Genomic DNA, 20,355 nt, shown 5'->3' on the forward strand with positions numbered 1-20,355 from the left:
CCATTTATTGCTCATCGTCCCCTCATATCACGAATCTCGTGTATCCGCCGTTGTAGGCATGATTGCTCATTGCATCTCCAAATCACGAAATGGGCTCGTAATATAACAAAGGGTTCGTACGAGCCGAGCTGCAACTGGAGCCAGAGAACCTCAATTACCTTGACAGACTCCATGGCTCTTATCAACCCCTCAGAAGGGGAAACAAAATCCCCTCGCCAGACATCCAAACCAAACAGAACCGCCCCCGACACATCGACCTCAACCTCAGCCTCAACCTCAACAGATGCAGCGGTACCCCCCTTCATCCGCAGCACGCTCTTCCAAATCCTCATCGTCGGCCTGTGCGCCTTCTGCGCGCCCGGAATCTGGTCCGCCATGAACGGCCTCGGCGTCGGGGGCTCTCAATCCCCGGACCTCGTCAACGCCGCAAACGCCCTCCTCTACGCCTTCATGACGGTAACCTGCATTCTAGGCCCCTGGGTCACGAACCTCATCGGGTTCCGGTATACCCTCTCCCTCGGGAGCACGGGATACCCGCTGTACGCGGCGGGGCTGTACCTGAACAACCGCACGGGGGCGACGTGGCTTGTCTATGTTGGGTCCGTGGCCTGTGGGATTTCGGCGGGATTCTTCTGGAGTGTTGAGGGCGCCATAGCGACGGGGTATCCCGAGGACAGGAAGAGGGGGCGGTACATCGCGACGTGGTTTACGTTCCGGAATTTCGGGAATGTCATCGGCGGCGCGATTTCCCTAGGCATTAACGTGAATCTCACGGAGCGCGGGCAGGTCGGGTATCAGACGTATCTGGGGTTCATTGCGATCCAGTGTCTAGGCCTGATATTCGGGCTGTTCCTCTCGAATCCGGAGAAGGTGCAGCGGGACGACGGCACCCGAATCGTAACCGTAACCGGTGGTCCTGATCCCTCCAGCGGGAGAATCCCCTGGAGAACGGAGCTATCAGCGATGTGGGCGCGCCTGCGAAGCAAGCCCATCCTCCTCCTCACCCCGCTGTTCTGGTACTTCGGCTGGATCCAGGCATACCCGGGGACATATCTAGCGACGTACTTCACCGTGCGCTCGCGCGCATTGGGCAGCTTCCTCTCTGCGATCGTCGGGTCCCTCGCGACGTGGCTCGGCGGCTCGCTCGTCGACATCCCCTGGACGAAAGACCGCAAGGTCCGCGCAGTGTCCACATACACGCTAATCGCGCTGCTCAACAGCACAACCTGGATCTGGGCGGTGATCATCCAGAACGAGTACCGAGTCACGAACCCTGTGCTCGACTGGGCCGACCAGCACACCTTCGGCCGCGGGTTCGGGCTCTACCTCTTCGAGCGGATTAGTCTCGGGTTGGTCGAGAACTACATCTACTGGTGTATTGGGAATCTGGCGGATGGGCCGGACGAGCTGATTCGGTATAGTTCGCTGCTGAGGGGGATTGAGACGGCCGGGGTGGCGGTGGGGTTTGGGGTGCAGGCTGTGCCGACGGCGCTGATTGCGACGGCGAGTATTAATTTTGGGCTGTGGGTCTTTGCGCTGCCGTTTAGCTTTTGGGCGACGCTGCAGGTTGTCAGGAAGTTCGAGGGGAAGGGTGAGGGGCGGGTTCAGCCTTAATCTCGTTGACAATGATACTGGGTTGATGTATCCCAAACCGGGGTTAGGGCTAAACGGGTCGGTCGTACGGGGCATATCGGCGGTTGGCTCGGCCGACGAGTACAGCCACCAAAACACATATAAAAACTCAACAAGCGTGGGAAACCAAAATTCAGATCCTCACACTCTCTAATCTCTTTTTCATTACATTCTATCCATTAACGTGCACATGCCCCTCAAAATCCTCATCTGCGGCGCCGGAATCGCCGGCAACGCCCTCGCCTTCTGGCTCTCAAGACCCAATCCCGGTGGCCACAACGACAGCATCACCGTCACAGAACGACACCCCACTCTCCGCGCAACAGGACTGCAAGTCGACCTCCGCGGCCCCGGAATTCAGGTCCTCAAACGAATGGGTCTTGAAGAGGCCTTTCGCGCCAAGGCAGTCCAGGAACAAGGTCTGCGGCTCGTTGATGGCAAGGGTCGTGGCTGGGGATATTTCCCCGCGAATCGGTCCGGAAAGGGCTTGCAGAGTTTTACCACGGATTGGGAGGTGATGAGGGGGGCGTTTTGCCGGCTGCTTTATGATAAGTGCAGCGGGGAGCAGGGGGTGGAGTATAGATTTGGGGTGCGGGTTACCGAGATTAAGCAGCAGGAAGGGGAAGGGGTGGAGGTCGTGTTTTCGGACGGACGGCGACAGACATTCGATCTTGTTGTCGGGGCCGACGGCCTGGGTTCGAGGATGAGGAGGATGATGTACGGATTTGACGAGGGTGACAGAGCTGCGAACCCGGGATATCACTCCCTCGGTGTCTATGCGGCGTATGGCACGATTCAGCAAGACATGAAGGAAGGCGAGGGATACGATGCTACGGTGCTCCTTGCTACTGGTCACAGAGGCATCATGGTTCGGCGCCATGATCCGCACTGGTATCAAGCCTATGTCAACTGCAAGTCGAACTCCGCAGAGGAGCTGAAGAGCTCTGGAACAGCCGACATCGCAGAAGAAAAGAAAGTGCTAGCGAGAGTGTTTCGCGGTGTAGGATGGGAGTCGGAGCGGATCCTCCACGGCCTTGTCAAATCTGAGGACTTCTACCGCGAACGCATTGGTGTCGTCAAGCTGGATTCGTGGTCTCGCGGCCGTGTTGTCCTTGTTGGGGACGCGGCGTACTGCCCCTCTGCTATGACAGGTATGGGTACGACCTGTGGCCTTGTCGGCGCATATATCCTTGCTGGGGAGATCTCGACGGCCCTGGCAGAATCAGGATCACAGGATATAACGGCGGCTCTGAAGAGGTACGAACAGCAGCTGAGACCATTCATGGACCAGGTCCAGAAGGGCCTGACAGACAGTGACAACTACATGGATAAATTTCCCAGCTCGCGCTTAGGAATTGCCCTGGCTTACTGCCTCTTCTGGATCTGCTCGTTGCTGCGGTTTGATCTTCTTGCACGATGGATTCTGCGAGAGGACACGAAAGGATGGCAGCTCCCGGAGTACTCAAAGATGGACGAAGCGGGCAATTGATCTCCGCGTCTTCATGCATGCCTCACGACCATTGTATTAGTATAACTGTTACCGTATATCTCCCCTCAGAGCCACGTCTCAAAACTGAAATCGAAGAATTCATCATTTAGACCGTCAAAGCCCGAGCCAAGAGTGATATCCGGATTCGGCGGCGTGATGTTACCAGGAGTCCAGAATCCGAGATCTGGATTATTGACAGCATCGTCAGGCACCCTAGCCGCCATCTCTTTGAGTATACCATGGCACATTGCCAGACTCTCATGCATGGCACTCGAAATGGCCTCGTCGACATTTGAGCCCTCCAAGCGAGCCTCAACCTGGGCCATCATCATGCTAAACCACACGCAGATTTTGATGTTCGTATCGCCACACCAGATCCTATCCTTCGCATACTGCACCACGCGGCGGGCGTGTCGAAGTAACGGTTCCTGACGCACTCGATGTCTCTGTATCGCGAATACTGAGATTTCATTCTCAGAGTCCGGACTTAACTCGACAAAAATGAGTAATGCACCGCGCGTAAAAATATCTCGAAACATGCCGCCTCCAACGCAAAGGATTCGGCCGTAGAGCTCGTCGTCAAGGAGAGAGACCAAGTCAATGGCCGCTTCCACGCAGACCTGTCGGGAGTGAGTGTACAGAGGATTCGTCTTGGCCTTTACCGCATATCGGTAGTGGAGACACAGAGTAAATCGGCCAAGGAGATGACTGCAGAAACTGGATGAAAAGGTGCCGATTGTAGTCGCCTGATTGATAGCGACGGCGGCATGTTGACAAGCGAAAGCTAGCTCCTTTCCGAGCTCTAAAACCTGATCGTACGCTGCCTCTTCCTGCATGTCGTTGACAACTCTAGCGACACGTAACCGGAGAGGGAGGCTGTTCGCCAAAAGCCTTTGGAAAGAGACTCTTGCACGCCCCCCTATCGCCTGGCCAGAATCGCTGGAATTGGCCGGTGGCTTCGTATTGTAGTCCGCGGTCGTGATCATAGGTGACATGCCAGAGTCTAGGGCCGCCTGAACGTTCATTTCCAAGATGGTATACCACAGTCGCCTCCGCGTCTCCTTTTGCGGCATACTTATTTCTCCGAGAAGATCAGGATCTTGATGGAATCCCATTTGCATGGCCATCCTCATCAATGAGCCCGCGGATGTCCATATTAAATCTGCTCCAACTTGGTTCACCTGGCGGGCGAGGAGGAGCAGACAATAGAGTTGAATACCACTTAGGGTGAAGCGGTCTTTTTCTAGCGGTGCAGAAAGCCATGTCTGGGCCATGTGGACACAACTCTGCGCTTTTGCCGCCATCTCGCGACGGATGTCGGTATCAGCGTGTAAAGGGCCAGCAATAACCATGATGAGGAGCATCTGGAGGATTAAAGCGCTCTCTGCGCCTTCAGGATGGCTCATACACTCTTCATACTCCAGCAGAAACGTAGGGTAGTGAAGTATTCCGTAACAAGACTCAAACGTGGTAAAGTAGAGCTCGACAAGCTCATCAAGCACTTTGCGGTCGGCAAGGTAATTCTGAATATCCGCAGGAACACTGTTCCGACTTGGGCGCTGCTTCTTGATGGTTCGAGACAGTCTCTTGCACTGAGCCACTGTTTCAGTAATCTCATGTTGGGCGCTTTGGTGGTCGCTCTGGCGGAGCGTGTCAAAGCATTCAGCAATGGTCCGGAGAGAGGAGAGACCGTCCATCTTAAGTAGTTAGTCGAACAGCAAGGCTAGAACGGACCAGGACGTACAAGAGAGAACGTGTTCATCCAATGGCCATGCCCATAGACTCTCGTCTTTGAAACAACTCCTCTCATCCGGCCGGAGGGTGAGACATCGACGGGGATCTGCACATTATGTGGGGGATTCGGAGCTCCACGGCGAACGGGAGTAGGATGGCTGCCCTCGTACTTGCATGCTGCCACCAGATCAAGAGCTCTGCACTGGCCACAGAAGGGTTTGGCTCGGTCACATCGGACTTTTCGTCGACGGCACTCGGTACAAGAAAATGCCGGACGTTGCCGTGTGCGCTTTTGGATCGCCCGGGGCGAATGGCTCATATCGGCTGTCGTAATATACTGGGGGTTGAAAAGAGGAAAGAGCGACCGATCTCGAGTCCTTGGCCGAAAGATCAAGCGAGACCGACCCGATCCAACAATCATGTGACCGCTGCCTTTTTTGCATGGGTTGAAATCACGTAGGAATTCAGCAACGGCTGTTATGGTGCTTGGCATGCAATGCAATGCAGACTCCGGTTTGACTCATTGGATCAACCTGCATTTCCATTGACGATCCTGTTTCAGTGCATGTCCATGGGCTAATTCAACTTGACACATGCTGGTACGACCCATGGTCGCCCGATTGACGACGGGAAAGATATTTTATTAGATCTTATTTGCAATGGCCGGTGCTGCGGGAGCACAAGAAGCTACCTATTAAACGCCCCAGGATCCTGGCTCACTTATTTGCACAGTCGGCACCGTGGAGTTCCAAGCATTTCGATATAGCCTAGACACGCACAGTCCATCCGTTCACCGCGTGCAGTTTCTCGAGGTAGATGGAGATGCAGTATACAAGTATTGGACTCATTCAGCCATCGTCTCTCGTCGTTTTCTCGTCAAAAGACGATACTTCCTGAATAAGAGTGGCATAGGCAAGGCTAGACAGGAAATGCCACCCAGAACACTGCAACTTACAGCAATCCCCAAGTTGTCAATCATGGGATGAGCGGCTACAGACAGGCCACAAGCCAGGACGGAGCGGAGAGTTGTGGTTGCCGACAGAGGACACGCCGCATGGATCCCGTAGATATCCACCAGTACATTTGTAGATTGGATATAGATAAGGTTAAAACCTGCTCCAATGAACCCTATCCAATAAGGGTTAGGTCGGCGTAATTATAAGAAACGAAAAGCCATTCTCTCACCTGCTGCAATGACGGGTAAGATCCAGTGATGCTGTGGTGCTGCAGTCCAACCGAACCCGAAAAGCCCAGTGGTAAGGAACATCCCTCCGGCCAGCATAGGCAGCAGCCGTGCCTCTGGGACAGCTTCCCCGTTGTTTTTCTGTACGGCCTTTCTGTACCGTGGAACATCAGAGATGTTGATAAGAACGGCAAAAAGAACCCCAACGAGAACGCCCAAGAAAGGTAAGTTGGATGAAACTGGGTTCCACCTCCGCTCGTCCCGAAATACGATTGGAAAGACTTGTACAATCAAGTACAGAAGGCTGTAGGTAAAAGAGGCGTAGAGAGCAATACAGGCGACAATGGGTTCAGTAAACATCAAGCTGTTGTGATTTAGCACCTACCCCTCTTGAACGTTACGCACGAGGTTGATTGTTGCTGAACTCACCGTAGTGGTCGGCCGAAGTACTTCGTAAATGCGCTTACCTTGTCGAACTTCTCGTGTGAGTGCCAATACCGAAGGTCTCTTGTTTCCCTGCGGAGTTTATCTACCTTGCGCTTTAAAAGCATTGGGGCATAGGTTTCCGGTAGACTGATCAAGGAGAGGAGGAACAAACTGGCGACGGTGATGGCTTGGATATACTGCGTCCCTGGTACACGTATGGTGAGAACGAATAAGTCAGCGCGACATTGTGAAGCTTACAACGCCATCCGAGTTGCTGATTGACCGAAATGGCCGAGCCTACCACTGGAGCAATACAGAGGCCAGCGGCGATCCAGAGTGCCATGATAGCGTTCGCGATCCCCCGTGTCTCAGGGGCGTAGATATCGCCTAGAGACGCAGGGCCGTTGCTTATAGCAGCAGAGGCAAAAACACCAGTGAGAAAGCGGGTTGCCAGGATACTCACGGTGTTTGTGCCTACCGCAGTTCCGATACTGAAAACACTAAAGAGGAAGATGGCAGGCAGGATTCCCCACCTACGTCCACGGATTTCACTTATCGGAGCCCATAGCATGGGACCAAACGCCCATCCTTGAGTAGGGATCAGCTTTACGTTGTTGGGAAGCATATGGCACAGCATACCTAGCACAAAAAGTGCAACAACGAGGGACGTCGTCTTTCTGGAGATGTGGAGATACCCAGCCAGCTCGTGCGAGGTAGGTGCCATTAATGCAGCCGCCATTGCAGCCGCCATGGTCAGTAGACTCATTTGGAAAACCAGCCATGCTTTGCATATCGAACTGAAATTCCTCGGGTTGTCTGGGTCATTGTCCCCAAATTTGATGAGGAAATCCAGTCCATCGCTGTCCACAGCGCCCTCCACTTCCGCCTGGAGCAAATACGAGGACTTATTTACCTCGTTGTTGTCGTTCCGACTTGGCGGTAGGCCTAAAACGGTTGGGGGTAAATTGGTTTGCATTGCCTTCAGCGAGAGGGTTTGTTCTGTGGTGCGAGGATCATTCTGGCCAGACGCAGTAATGTTGCATATTAAAACAATATGGTCAGCCCTTCCAGAGAATCATCACAAGCGAGAACAGTAGCCATCCATCCCTTGTTGTTGATCTTCAAGGGATTGGGCGATCCTACACAGGGATTAATGACAACAACAATGACCAGGCATAATATTTTCATTCTTTAGATGCAAAGTAAAGTTCCATATCCTCTTGGAATGAGTGAAACTATCTACTACTCTGGCACCAATTTTCACCATAGATTGTCCGTGGAAGTTACATCCGCCTAGTTAGTTAGTACTTCAAGGTCCAACATCACTACTACAGACGGCCTTGGGAAACTGACAGCTGTGTTGCTTTTCAGATGATAATCAATGTGCAAATCCATGGTCAATTGCTCTTGGGAGTTTGCATCCTCTCTTGTTAATTTTGCATGCCAACATGAGGCTGTAAATCTCTCACCACGTGAAGGTCATTAATCCCGGAGACATGCATCCTTGTACTTCCCTGTCATCCAGTCATTGACTGTCCCTATCGGAGCATCAGCCACTTCCTCCCTATTTTCCCAACCAGGGAGGCGCGCCAAGGCAAAATCCGGGTTTCCGGAGTAGAAGAATGGAACACTGTAGCGATCTCGACAGGAGTTGTTGACGACACGATGCAGGTTGGAGATATACCGATTGCCTGTCAGCCACATCATCATATCCCCAAGATTTACCACGAATGCCCCAGGTACAGGGTCCATCTGCATCCATTGCGAACAGTCCTTGTCCCAAACCTGCAGGCCACTCGTACCATCCTGGAGCAGGATAGTAATAGCACCAAAGTCAGTGTGTGCCCGGAATCCGTTTGCTTTCTCTAGTTCTCAACACCACACAGTTAGGTTATGCTCATAGATGTAGAGCTTGCTACTTATTCTCGCTGTGTTGATCATACCTTGCGCACCTGTGTTCTCGCACGCTGCCGGGTAATGCAGCAGACGCAGATTGGCAATAGGGTCATGGCAGAAGCCGTGGGCTTCGAACCAGTCGCTGGAAAGATTCAATGTTTCCGCGAGAACTTCCAATATATCCTCGGCCAGTCGGGACAAGTGAACATGGTAGTCGTCGACGACTCTTCGAAACAGTATGGGGTCCTTGACCTCAGTTGGGTATTTATTTGGGCCATGGGAGAACTTCCCCGCGAGAACTGTCGGGTGGTCAATCCTCATATCTTTACCCAGGTAATAGGCTTCCTGCAAATCGCCTCTAGCTTGGAGTCTCTCGTACCCACGATAACCGCCGTCTGGTAGTTGATTTGCGAGTATAAGCAACCGAGGGTGATAACGGGATGTGTCAACGTTTAGAAATATTTCGCGCACCTTTGTCATACTGTTCTTTGACCTCTCTGGGGAGGCAGAAAAATGCCCGAGATTGTTCAAGAATCGCCTCCTGAAGAGCAGAAGGGACCAGGTGGTTCACAATTTGGAAGAACCCATATTTCTCGCAAGCCTGGCGAACTTTCTGGGAAAGAATTCGGCGCTGGGTGGGATTATTACCATAGAATGCTAGATACGTTAGAGACAACGTATAGATCACCATCTGAAGCGGCGCTGCCAAACCTCCAAAATCAATTGTGCTGCCTGAATGAACCATTGTGGATCTTGAAATTGGCGAGGTCTCTCCAGGATGTAGGCCGCGATATGAGGCTACGTGCACTGAGGCTCGCCGGGACAAGCTCTCTCTTTCACGTAGATAGGTGTCAGGGAAGAATTAACAGACCAGCTCGGCTACACCATCCTTTACATAAGTATGGGATTGCTGGATTCCTCAAACACAAGGAAATTGTCCCACGGCCCTCATCAAGAGCATCGAATTTCCAGGTGGTACAACGCATACCTCTCAGGCAAGGAAGGAGTCTCCAACAGTTGTTGATCAGTCTCATATCATTTCCGTTTCTGTGGACAGGAATTGGCAGGACATTCCCTAGCATGGTCACAACACCCAAGCCAACTTCACTTATTCATAAAGCCAAACTTTTGCAAAAGTCCCGTTGAGATCTTTGAGAGGCTATTACCGCTTAATCAGTGGCTAGAGGCGGAATAAATGAGTGACAATATGGCGTTCCTTCGCTTCTATTGTTTTTTGAACAACTCGGGCCACAAGAAGATTTTGCATCATATCCACGCCATTACGTGGCTTAAAGACACCTCCTTGCTTGGTAGTCTTCATTTATGCCCACATTGCGGGTTCGGGTCCTTGGGTGGCATCAAAAAGAGAACGTTCACCGCTATTCAATTCTAAGACAGCCTCTCTGAAAGTATCAAACGGTCAAATGCCGAAGCTGAAGGTTACATGAAATTACGTCGTGTTCTCATGCAAGCTATATACAGGGGGCAGCCAGATGGGACATAAATCATGTGTCCTGCCACCAACCAGGATCTCACTCAAACACGCAAACTTGAAGACATATCACGCAACATCCGTCCAAAAAAGGATCTAGTATCTCCCCAAGGCTTATGAAACTCGTCTAATGTAAGTATCGGCCCGTTGCATTGACGGGAAAAGCGTGACTGACAATCTTAGCAATTTTTTCGACGATGACTGAAAGACACTTCCCCCCCAGCATGCTTTCTGCATCCGGTGTTGATGTGCAGAGAATCAGTACCGATCTCTCCGCTGGGCCGAAGCCCCTTTTCGCCCCGACTGATAAGTCTCCTCGTGTGCTCATCATCGGTGCTGGCGTGACGGGTCTGACAACAGCCTGGCTGCTTCTCGACAGCGGATACCATGTCACTATTGTCTCTAGAGATTGGGCGAGTTATGGTGAAGGGCCGCGGATCACATCCCAGATTGCTGGGGCGATCTGGGAGCTTCCCCCAGCTGGATGTGGACCACAAGCTCTCCAAGGAAAACTTCCAATGGTCCAGAAATGGGCTCTGGAAAGCTTAGAGGTGTACCGTGCAATTGCTGAAAACAAGACCCTCGCAACGGCATACGGAGTCCAGATAAGAATGTTCACCTCGTTCCACCTCAATCAGCTTCACCAAGATGAGATCAAAGCAGACAAGATTCGGTTCATTCAGGAAACTGGCTTGGACAACTTCTCCCAGGGCACCCACCTTTTTGAGAAATACGGGATCAATACCAAGTCCCATGGAGGGCTAAAGGATGCCTACGAGCATGATGCCCCGATTATTGACACCGATGTTGCCATGTCGTTCCTTACAAGGCTGGTCCGCAGTAAGGGCGCCAAACTGGAGACGGACACCATTCACGGAGATCTTCTCGCCCAGGAGGAGCACCTGCTGGGTATTTACGAGGCAGATGCCATCATCAACGCCACCGGTGTTTGGGCTGGTGAAGCAGCCTCGGATGACTCCGTGTACCCTCTACGTGGGGGTTTGTTACGCCTGATCAATGATGGCACGGATTTTCCCAAAGTGGACAACTGTATGGTTGTATCGTCTGAGACCATGTACAATGGGAACTTCCGCGACATGGCAGTCCTCATCCCCCGAAACGACAACATCCTACTGCTCGGGTCTATCCTTCACCAGGACTCATGGTTCCTGGACCTCACTCCGACATGCGAAGCAGTCCGGGAGATGCGAGCTCGGTGCGAAGACCTGTTACCCGCGTTGAAGAATGCCCGCATGGACCCTAAATACCCGCTTGCCCAAGGGAGAAGACCGATGAGGGAAGCCCACGTCCGTGTAGAGCGCGAGAACCGAAAGACGAGCCGGGCCCAAGAAAGTCGCATCATCCATTCGTATGGACACGGAGGAGCAGGATGGTCATTGGCATTTGGCTCAGCACGACAGGTTGCACGTCTCCTTCAAGACGCTTTGGGCAATAAGAGGACCTTTTGTAAAGACCTTGCCGCCAATGAGCATTTGATCGAGATGAACAAGTCAAAAAAGCAGGGTCTTGTGGCCCGTGGCTGTTACATTTGAGCATTTATGTCTTCGTCTATGGGCGAGTAACAATACAGTCTCAAGGCTAGAGACAGTCGGTTCCAAAAAGGACAAGGTTAGAATGCTAACGAACATGATCAACCACCTAATACAGCAGGGCATTGCGGCAGTCATTCTACAACAATTTGCAACGCGGTATTGTCTGCTGGCAGCAATAGTATCGATTTAGGTTTCTGTAGAAGGCTCTTCTAGCCCTACATAAAAGTTGTCCGACTAGCTTATCTTCACTAAAATGGTTACTGTTAACCCTGAATAATCCTGCTACCTGTATTTGGCCTCTTAGAATGCAAGTACATACTCTTGGATGTTAAGATAACAGCACTTGTAGCAATAGAGTTTGTACTTTTGTTTCACTTTTAGTGTTCCATGGGGTTCAAGAAGTATTTACACCCCATTCTTGCGCTAAATAAACCTTTCCTCTTGAATATGAGTTCGGGTTACCTAGACCTCACCACCTTTGATATTTTGTCGGGCAGCCCCCTTCCCTTGGCTGTAGTGCACCCTCGAGAGGGTGCTCCCGCCGCCTCCAGTGCGTGCCCTGAAGCGACTCCCTAACCTAATTCTCCTTCTCTCCCTATTTTAGCACGATATCTTCAAAGGAACCATGCATATCATCTAGATCGATTGGTAGTCCATGCAGTCCTCATTCAAAAAGGGAGGGCGCCTGGGTTAGTCTGCAAAAGGGAGCCATTTTCGGCGCCGTTTTGATCGTAGATGGGAACCTGAGGGAATGAGTTTGAACAAGCGCCCTTGACAGTCGCGAAACGATGGAAGGCGTCGTCGTCGTGTAGAGGAAAGACCGAGCAACCTCGAGTCCTCGGCCAAAAGAGCCAGCGGGCCCGGACCGGCCCGACAATCGTGTGGCCACTGCCTGCTTTGCCTTTTGCATCGGTTTAAATCATGCAGGTGTTCAGCGATGGCTGTTCTGGCGTTTGACTTTGATGGGGTGCTTGACATACAATGCAGGCTCCGGCTCACCTTATTCGATAAGGCTTAATCTTCATTGGTGGTTGCGCAGAGAACCACCAAGCCCGAATTGGATCTGCAATACGAATCAAGCATGAAGGAAGCGGGGATTGTCAAGCGAATGGTCAAGGGCCTGGGCTTCCTCTCCACGCAGAAGCTTTGCCTGTCCATCGATCACGGCTGTCCTTGGCACGCCTTTGTTCGACATGATATACGAGTACCACCTCCAAGATTAAAAGACGGTGAGCCGGCCTCGAATCTGGGATCTTGGCTCCTCAATCAATTCCCCATTTTCCATTTTCCTTGCCGGAGGATTTTACATTAGATGAATGACACCATGGACAACACCACTCGCAACGTCCGCCACCAGCTGTTCCAGTTCTACCTGCGAGAATGTCGTCCACCCACCACGGACGAACTGGCCAAGGCCTCTGGCATGAACGTGTCAGAAATTCCCGCGATCCTTAAGAAGCTTGAAGATTTGCACCACATCGTCCTCTACAAGCATGAGTGTGCGCCGACTCCTATCGCAATGGCTCATCCATTCTCTCATCTGTAAGTTACCTCCTCAATACATCTTTCCATGACGTTTAACCTCTTATCCAGTCCAACTTCTGTCGTCGTGGTAAGTAAAGTATCCAACATCTATATCTTGCAAGAAACAGAAGCATGACATGCTAACAACCCAGTCTTCCGGGCCACGGACCTGGTGGGCAAACTGCACCTGGTGCGCCCTCGGCCTCGCCTCCATGCTCTCTCCCGCCGAATCTACAGTGTCAATCCGGTCAGGCTCAATCGGTACCCAATTACAGTTCGTCATCCAAGGTGACGAGGTCAAATGCTTCACTCCCCAGGGCGAGATCAACGCATCCGACTGCTGCGTGCACTTTTCCGTGCCACCCTCGACCTGGTGGAGGGATGTGCGGTTTGCATGTGGAACGATCCAGGTCTTCGCTTCCAGGCAGGAGGCGCACGAGTGGCCTGCGAAGCGGGGGTTTCATTCCGGGGATATCATCAGCCTCGAGACAGCGTGGGCTTTGTCGAAGGTGAGGGTTGCGCTCTGACTTTTCTGTATCGATCGAAAGCTAATAGATGAAGGAATGGTATCACGACAAGCATGAGCATGGGTATAATCGGAAATCCGCGGAAGAGGTTAAAGAACTCTACACGCGCCTAGGAATGACTTCGGATTTCTGGAGCTCTTGATGTGGACATTGCATAAGTAATCGAATGAAATGGCATGCGTAGAGTTCTCATGGGAGGTATCGTATGATCACACCGGATGGAATCGTGACGCATGACGTAAAGACACCAATCACGAACATAGTAACAACCCTGGGTCATCCCACTCCAACACGTCTATATCAAGGACATTCTCGCAAGACTCTCCGATGCGAGCAAGGAGCCGCAAGTCATCATGGACCCTGAGACCTACGTCCAGCACTTCATCGGGTATACCTTCCGTCACCGCGGGTACATCAAGGAGGCGGTCGACTGGAAGCACAACGAGCGTCTAGCCCTACTCGGCGACACAGTTGTCGCATTGCTGCTGCTGGAGGACTGGTATCGGAGTCAGAGAGGCTGTGGTACGTTATCTACATCCTAGAAGGAATTTATTCGCGGCCGAATTCTGAAAAGACATAGGGGCAGGCAGCCAGATAATGAAACGCTACGCTAGTAATAGAGCGATGGCGTATGAAGCTCGTACTGCCGGATTCGACGAGCATATCAGACCAAGCTCACTGCACATGTTTCATTCGCCAGCGTATGACCATGTTCTGGCGACTGAGGTCGAGGCTATTGTCGCTGCCGTTTGGCTCGACTCAGAGAGAAACTTTGCAGTGACGAAGAGTTGTTACCAGAGGATTAAAAATGCACATGCGTGAGACGTCCGTCGGCTAGGTGTTGGATATCGAGCGTGCTGGCATTCCGCGGAAGCCTGATCGAGGCACAGGGACGCACTAAATGCGACAGCCATTGGTTGTTGATTTATTCATATAAACCTCATGAATCGAGGAAAAGAGCGGGGGGCTTGGAATCCCATCCGTGTTCTTATCAAAGGGGCGCTCTGATCATGCTCGGCAAAGCTTCATTCCACGAATACGACGCGACGCAACCCCGCAAGCAGGCCAGGCACCAAGCTGCGCCTGCAGCCTATTTTGCTTTCTCCAAGGGCTAAAAAAGACATCTCCAACTGACTCCCCCTCCTCTCTCCCAGCCACTTGTCAACTCCAGTCCTCGCCTCATCACAACATCAAACCGAGCCCAACATGTCCACCTCCACCACCACCACCATCACCACCAAAACCCTAACCGCATCCTGCCACTGCAAATCCGTCTCCTTCACCCTCACCCTCCCAGCCAACATCCTCCCACTAAACGTCCACCTCTGCAGCTGCACTGTCTGCCGCAGAACCCACGGCGCACCATGCTCCTTCCACGCCCCGCTCCCGCCCAGCATAGCACCCGAATTCATCGCCCCGTCAAGCATCGACAACCTAACGCCCTATAAACACCCCACATCCCAGTCCACGCGGTTCTTCTGCACCACCTGCGGGTGCCATATCGGCGATCGCGACCACAACCCTGGCAACTGGTACATCTCCGTCTCGATATTCGACGCGAACGCCAGCGACGACGAGGCCTGGTACTTTATCGGATCGCACGCGTTCACGCATTCCACGCAAGACGGGGGGATATCCGCTCTCCTTCCCCGGATCGAGGGTCGGGATATCCCCGTGTGGAATCCAGAAGACGACAAGGAGACACCGCCGACTGTACCGGATAGTAAACTAGAAGAGGAGACCCCCGGCCGGTCGGACTCGCTCCTCGCGAAATGCCACTGCGGCGGCGTCTCGTTCGCCGTCTCCCGTCCGCGAGACGAATACCTCGACAGTCCCCGCAGCAGGGGCTGGGTGCCTCGGTCTCACCGGGATAAGTGGTTTGCGTCGGTAGACGTGTGCTACGACTGTCGGCTTGTGACGGGGACGAATGCGATATTCTGGCTGTTTGTTCCGACCGACCATATCAGTCCACAGCCACCTGCGGATCTGATTTTCGGGTCTATGAAAGCGTACGAGTCCTCTGAGGGGACGCGGAGGACGTTCTGCGGGACGTGTGGGGCGACGGTGTTCTACTATTGCGAAGGACGTCCCGGGATTGTGGATGTTGCGACGGGGATTCTTCGTGCGCCGGAGGGGTCTATGCTTGCGGATTGGGCGGTTTGGAGGACTGCTCGATTGGGATGGTCGGAGAATGCGTTGAGGTATGATGCTGGATTTACCAGAGGGTTGGAGGAGGGATTGAAGGAGTGGGGGGTGAGGATGCATGGTGAGACGACGAATTTCATTCTCGGTCAGGATGCGGCACCTTAAACCGATGAAAGAAGTAAACAAAGTATTGTACCTACCTCCCAGATCAATTAGCCAACATCCTACGCAACTTTTGCTCAGACAGCTACAGATAGGAGGACCACCCCACACTCCCACACTCCCACAATCACCCACACTCCCACAATCCGTCCATGTCTTGTCCTTGATCCCAAGTGCCACCGAGAAGTGGAGTGGCTGGTACAGCATCCTCGCCATGCAGGACCCCTCCACACTGGTCAAATTCGCAGTCTAGTCAGAGCCACGTTGCTTGTGCCGCGCAATTGCATGACGACGTGTGGGAAGGAAGCCTCATCGGGAAGCGTGGCCGGGCCCACACGTAGCCCTACTTTCTGATCGAGGCACCCGTTAAACAGCTGTTATTCCACGGGTGTAGGGGTTATCAACACTCGTTTGGCTGTTAGGTTGAGAATCACACTCGTTATTCTAGAACTCTTTTGTCTGGTTTAACATGCGCCAGCGCAACACTCTCCTCGCGCTGGCTGCGGCTTCGACCGCGAATGCCGCATCCTTTGCTGACCTCTGCGCGACTGCGCATGTCCGGTCCGCCTTACCACTGAATGGGACTCTCCTTGGTATCGACTTGCTTCCCTCTTCTGTTACTGTAAGCATCTACAATGCCAGCTCGAGCCCCAGCCCCAGTCCTGGCAGCTCGGGCGGCATTGGGGCCCGCTCGGCATCCTACAACTACTGCAACGTGACTGTGGCCTACACGCACACCGGCAAGGACGACAAGGTCGTCTTGAAGTATGCATTCCCCGAGCCTTCGAACTTTAAGAATCGCTTCTACGTCGCCGGCGGCGGGGGATTCTCCCTTTCCTCCGATGCAACGGGTGGGTTGGAATATGGTGCGGTCGGCGGCGCCACGGACGCCGGATATGATGCCTTCAGCAACACATACGATGAGGTTGTGCTGTACGGAAATGGCTCGATCAACTGGGATGCCACGCATATGTTCGGGTACCAGGCGCTGGGTGAGATGACGCAGGTCGGGAAGGCCTTGACTCGGGGATTTTACGGAAGGGACAGCGATGCAAAGGTCTATACTTACTTTGAAGGGTGCTCTGATGGCGGACGTGAGGGTATGAGCCAGGTCCAGCGATGGGGCGAGGAGTACGACGGCGTTATCGCCGGTGCCCCAGCTTTCCGGTTCGCTCAGCAGCAGGTCCTCCACGTTCTCCCGTCTGTCGCTGAGCAGACGCTCGACTACTACCCGCCGCCCTGTGAGCTGGCCAAAATCGTCAACGCGACAGTTGAGGGGTGTGACCCGCTCGATGGCAGGACCGACGGCGTGGTTTCACGAACGGACCTCTGCAAGCTCAACTTCGACCTAAAGACCATTATCGGGGAGCCATACTACTGTGCCGCGCAGAACTCCACCTCCCTTGGCTTCGGATTCAGTAAGCGCCAGGTACAGGGAAGCACCACGTCCTACCAGCCTGCTCAAAACGGCACCGTCACCGCGGAGGGTATTGCCGTCGCAGAGGCAATCTACAACGGTCTTCACACCTCGGGCAACCAACGTGCATACCTCTCCTGGCAAGTCACCTCTGAGCTTTCCGACGCAACGACGACATACAATTCCAATACGGACTCCTGGGAGCTCAGTATCCCATCAACAGGTGGCGAATATGTAACCAAGTTTGTACAGCTGCTCGACCTTGACAACCTTTCCGACCTCAATAACGTCACTTACGACACACTGGTGGAGTGGATGCAAACCGGCATGGTGCGGTACATGGACAGTCTCCAGACCACTCTCCCGGACCTGACGCCGTTCCAGGTTTCCGGCGGAAAGCTGCTCCATTACCACGGTGAATCTGACCCGTCTGTCCCCGCTGCTTCGTCGGTGCACTACTGGCAATCCGTGCGGAGCATCATGTACGGAGATCTCTCGCCCAAGGTGAGTCAGGAGGCTCTCGCCGATTGGTACCAGTTCTACCTTGTTCCCGGGGCCGCGCACTGTGGTGCGAATAGCCTTCAGCCCGGCCCGTACCCACAGAACAACATGGAGATCATGATTGACTGGGTGGAGAACGGGGTGAAGCCCTCTCGCCTCAACGCAACTGTCTCGTCGGGTGACTATGAAGGAGAGACACAGATGCTATGTCAGTGGCCCGAGCGGCCGCTTTGGAAGGATAGTAGTGATGCCTTTGAGTGCGTGAGCGATAAGGAGTCAGTCAAGAGCTGGACCTATACCTTTCCTGCTTTCAAGCTGCCTGTATACTAGCGCTGGGTATTGCTTGGCTCTGCTAAGCTTGCATTTTCCGATATAGGAGATAGAGCGGCGAATGATGGTGGATATATTCGCGGGGCTCGGAGAATGCTCAGCTAAGTGAGTCTCAGGCTTTAGGCGACGGAGTTCCAAGGTTAGATCAGGTAGAACCCGATATGTCAAGCGGATTGCATGTCCAAAACAAGGTCCATGACCACGTTTAAATAACCCCCGGCGCCTATGAGCACCAGCCCTGGACCGTGATTCAATTTTCAATCAGGCGTTGAACCTCAAATTCATCGTATTCGAGAGCCGCAATAAGATCGCCGAGGTCCTGAGGCGCTTGGGCCGCGGCGTCAATTCAACGCACTCGATTCGGCAGGGATGATGGTTTGGGCGTGGGGCGGGCGAGCGGCCGCAAGACTGGTAATCAAAGAATCGATTCGTACAAATAGGAGAAACCCAAAACGAGACCGAGTCCCTCAAAGACAGGACTAGAGGAGCCAAGGATCTTCAAGTAACTCTCTAGCGGTCTTCCGATCCTCGGGGAGCCATTTCAACATAGACTTCACGAACCCCAGGAACAACTCTTTCTCTTCCCCTGTCAATCGCTTCTCCAGTGTCTCCAATGAAAGAGTAGGTATCGGTTCCTCTGCATGGGCAATCCAGGCGCCTAAGAAGAGGCGTCAGTCTGAAACAAAAACAAATATTATTGAACAGTTAGTGGGCGCTTACCACTCGAGTCGAAGCATTGCTCTGTCGTCTCGCTGCGCGCGACAAACTCAGTTGGGGGTGGCCCAATTAAGGCAATCATAAGTGCCAGATGTTTGAATGGATCATGACGTCTCTTAGCGTCAAATATTCCACCGAGCAAATGCTCTCCCTCGAAGAGATCCCATATCTAAGTCATAATCAACAAGGCCGCACGGTAGCGCGGAACCTCAGGTCAGACTTACAAGTCCGGCGAGGTTCCAAATATCTATAGAGCTTCCCCAAGGCATCTCGAATATGACCTCAGGCGCTCTGTATATATGCGGTTGAATGAACGGGCCTGACCCGTGCTTTTTGCCGACTCTTGACTCGCTAAAATCACAGAGTACAGGGAGGCCATAGTCTGCACCACCCCCGGGCGGGAGGAACCTTCGACTACCGTAGATAATACGTGACTCATCAATAGTCTTTGCAGGGCTAGGATGTGTAGATTCCGCTTTCGCAAAGTCAGCTAGCATCGTGGTGTCCTCCAAACTGAGCATTAGGTTGTCTGTTTTTAAGTATGAAACACATCAGTCTCAACGACTCTGAATGAGGAGGTAGGGCGGAGTACCCGTATGAACTACCTCAGCTTCAGCGTGCAAAAAGTCAAGCGCTAATAGAAGCCGTTTGACGGTCATTTTGAGAAGAGGGAGGTCAAAAGGCTTAGGATTCATCCCCAGCATTTCAAGCAGGGTCATGTGCATCGGTTGGAGCACGAGGCATTGATGCTTGCCGCTAGGGCCTTCAAGATCAAATGAATCATAAAGTTCCCGGATTAGTGACTGGCCCGGGTGCTTAGAGTTGATTTTGGAGAGATGTCCGTAAACCTTAAGCTCGCGATCTGTTGCGGTGGGAAAATCCGGCAGCGAAGTTGATACTTTCAGAACAGAATACTTATCGGCCCTTGATTAACAGGTGTTAGCATCATCGGACCAAGTTTTGTTGGACACCAAAGACGCACTTGAGATCCCGACATAGCCAGCTGGTTGAATATGCTCCATATCCAAGCTTCCCTGCAACTTGATATCGACTCTCATAGATATCCCCAATTTTAATGGCATAATAATGGGCGGGGTTGTAATGTGGTAAAGTTTCTTCCTCAATGGGGGGCTCTCTTGGTAAAGAAACGCGTGACATGCTGGAGATATCTCTTGATGGCTGTCGCGTTCGCCGAACGGCGTTTCTGACAAATCTCAGCACGGAGGCCATGACATTAGCAGCTAATCAGCCAATACGCTTTCCCAGCAGAGAATGAGCAACATCGAGTAGGAATGAGGTTCGGCCGATGGAGATGGGAGTTCAGAAAGAGAAGATCAACGAAAGGAAGACAACAACAGTCACATGACCAGACAAGGGGTGCAACCAGATGTTACAGAGTTTTGTCGCTCATTCTGTTGTATCACGCCAGATATTAATGCTACCGGCTGTCTGGTTCTGAGAGTACTCCCCGTTCTCTAGACAACGTTAGCCCGCCGGAGCTTGGAAGAACCAAGTGTCTGGGTGCTGATATATATTCCACCATTGACGCCATCGGGTGAGCAAGTAGGTAGTACACGGAGTACCCTCTTTTCCTGAGCTTCCTCCATCAAATCCTGCCAGGGGTCGA

General features: G+C 52.7%; 10 protein-coding genes across 10 annotated transcripts; 7 read left to right on the forward strand and 3 right to left on the reverse strand.

Moving 5' to 3' along the window:
* Nucleotides 1–171: 171 nt before the first annotated feature.
* On the forward strand, nt 172–1,614 carry BJX67DRAFT_385840 (major facilitator superfamily domain-containing protein; the record flags this gene model as incomplete). The annotated part of the gene is made up of 1 exon (XM_071033949.1): nt 172–1,614. The coding sequence occupies one exon, from the start codon at nt 172–174 to the stop codon at nt 1,612–1,614; it is 1,443 nt and encodes a 480-aa protein (XP_070881194.1).
* Nucleotides 1,615–1,802: 188 nt separating this feature from the next.
* On the forward strand, nt 1,803–3,181 carry BJX67DRAFT_366831 (uncharacterized protein). Its single transcript, XM_071030448.1, has one exon. The coding sequence runs from the start codon at nt 1,823–1,825 to the stop codon at nt 3,119–3,121; it is 1,299 nt and encodes a 432-aa protein (XP_070881195.1). The 5' UTR covers nt 1,803–1,822; the 3' UTR covers nt 3,122–3,181.
* Nucleotides 3,182–3,186: 5 nt separating this feature from the next.
* BJX67DRAFT_375442 (putative C6 transcription factor) lies at nt 3,187–5,174 on the reverse strand (the record flags this gene model as incomplete). The annotated part of the gene is made up of 2 exons (XM_071031693.1): nt 3,187–4,761; nt 4,866–5,174. 2 exons carry the CDS (start codon nt 5,172–5,174, stop codon nt 3,187–3,189), a joined length of 1,884 nt encoding a protein of 627 aa, XP_070881196.1.
* Nucleotides 5,175–7,946: 2,772 nt separating this feature from the next.
* BJX67DRAFT_391487 (isopenicillin N synthase family dioxygenase) lies at nt 7,947–9,105 on the reverse strand (the record flags this gene model as incomplete). The annotated part of the gene is made up of 3 exons (XM_071034792.1): nt 7,947–8,329; nt 8,408–8,755; nt 8,832–9,105. The coding sequence occupies 3 exons, from the start codon at nt 9,103–9,105 to the stop codon at nt 7,947–7,949; spliced, it is 1,005 nt and encodes a 334-aa protein (XP_070881197.1).
* Nucleotides 9,106–10,076: 971 nt separating this feature from the next.
* BJX67DRAFT_391488 (FAD-dependent oxidoreductase) lies at nt 10,077–11,405 on the forward strand (the record flags this gene model as incomplete). The annotated part of the gene is made up of 1 exon (XM_071034793.1): nt 10,077–11,405. The coding sequence occupies one exon, from the start codon at nt 10,077–10,079 to the stop codon at nt 11,403–11,405; it is 1,329 nt and encodes a 442-aa protein (XP_070881198.1).
* A 982-nt stretch (nt 11,406–12,387) lies between these two features.
* On the forward strand, nt 12,388–13,652 carry BJX67DRAFT_366835 (alkylmercury lyase family protein). The gene is made up of 4 exons (XM_071030449.1): nt 12,388–12,947; nt 12,999–13,017; nt 13,082–13,438; nt 13,491–13,652. The coding sequence occupies exons 1-4, from the start codon at nt 12,718–12,720 to the stop codon at nt 13,596–13,598; spliced, it is 714 nt and encodes a 237-aa protein (XP_070881199.1). The 5' UTR covers nt 12,388–12,717; the 3' UTR covers nt 13,599–13,652.
* Nucleotides 13,653–13,809: 157 nt separating this feature from the next.
* On the forward strand, nt 13,810–14,278 carry BJX67DRAFT_385846 (ribonuclease III domain-containing protein; the record flags this gene model as incomplete). The annotated part of the gene is made up of 2 exons (XM_071033950.1): nt 13,810–13,978; nt 14,037–14,278. The coding sequence occupies 2 exons, from the start codon at nt 13,810–13,812 to the stop codon at nt 14,276–14,278; spliced, it is 411 nt and encodes a 136-aa protein (XP_070881200.1).
* Nucleotides 14,279–14,470: 192 nt separating this feature from the next.
* BJX67DRAFT_310598 (GFA family protein) lies at nt 14,471–16,032 on the forward strand. The gene is made up of 2 exons (XM_071027149.1): nt 14,471–15,788; nt 15,855–16,032. The coding sequence occupies exon 1, from the start codon at nt 14,663–14,665 to the stop codon at nt 15,764–15,766; it is 1,104 nt and encodes a 367-aa protein (XP_070881201.1). The 5' UTR covers nt 14,471–14,662; the 3' UTR covers nt 15,767–15,788; nt 15,855–16,032.
* Nucleotides 15,854–18,239, forward strand: BJX67DRAFT_310532 (putative tannase). Its single transcript, XM_071027147.1, has one exon. It carries the CDS (start codon nt 16,233–16,235, stop codon nt 18,009–18,011), a length of 1,779 nt encoding a protein of 592 aa, XP_070881202.1. The 5' UTR covers nt 15,854–16,232; the 3' UTR covers nt 18,012–18,239.
* Nucleotide 18,240: 1 nt separating this feature from the next.
* BJX67DRAFT_310543 (putative protein kinase) lies at nt 18,241–20,171 on the reverse strand. Its single transcript, XM_071027148.1, has 5 exons — nt 19,711–20,171; nt 19,321–19,652; nt 18,953–19,257; nt 18,732–18,897; nt 18,241–18,669 (listed from the first exon to the last, which is right to left on the reverse strand). The coding sequence occupies exons 1-5, from the start codon at nt 19,956–19,958 to the stop codon at nt 18,491–18,493; spliced, it is 1,230 nt and encodes a 409-aa protein (XP_070881203.1). The 5' UTR covers nt 19,959–20,171; the 3' UTR covers nt 18,241–18,490.
* Nucleotides 20,172–20,355: the final 184 nt, after the last annotated feature.

This window comes from Aspergillus lucknowensis (assembly GCF_044049455.1).
Source record: "Aspergillus lucknowensis strain CBS 449.75 chromosome Unknown BJX67scaffold_71, whole genome shotgun sequence".
In the NCBI taxonomy this organism is placed as follows: Eukaryota; Fungi; Ascomycota; class Eurotiomycetes; order Eurotiales; family Aspergillaceae; genus Aspergillus; species Aspergillus lucknowensis.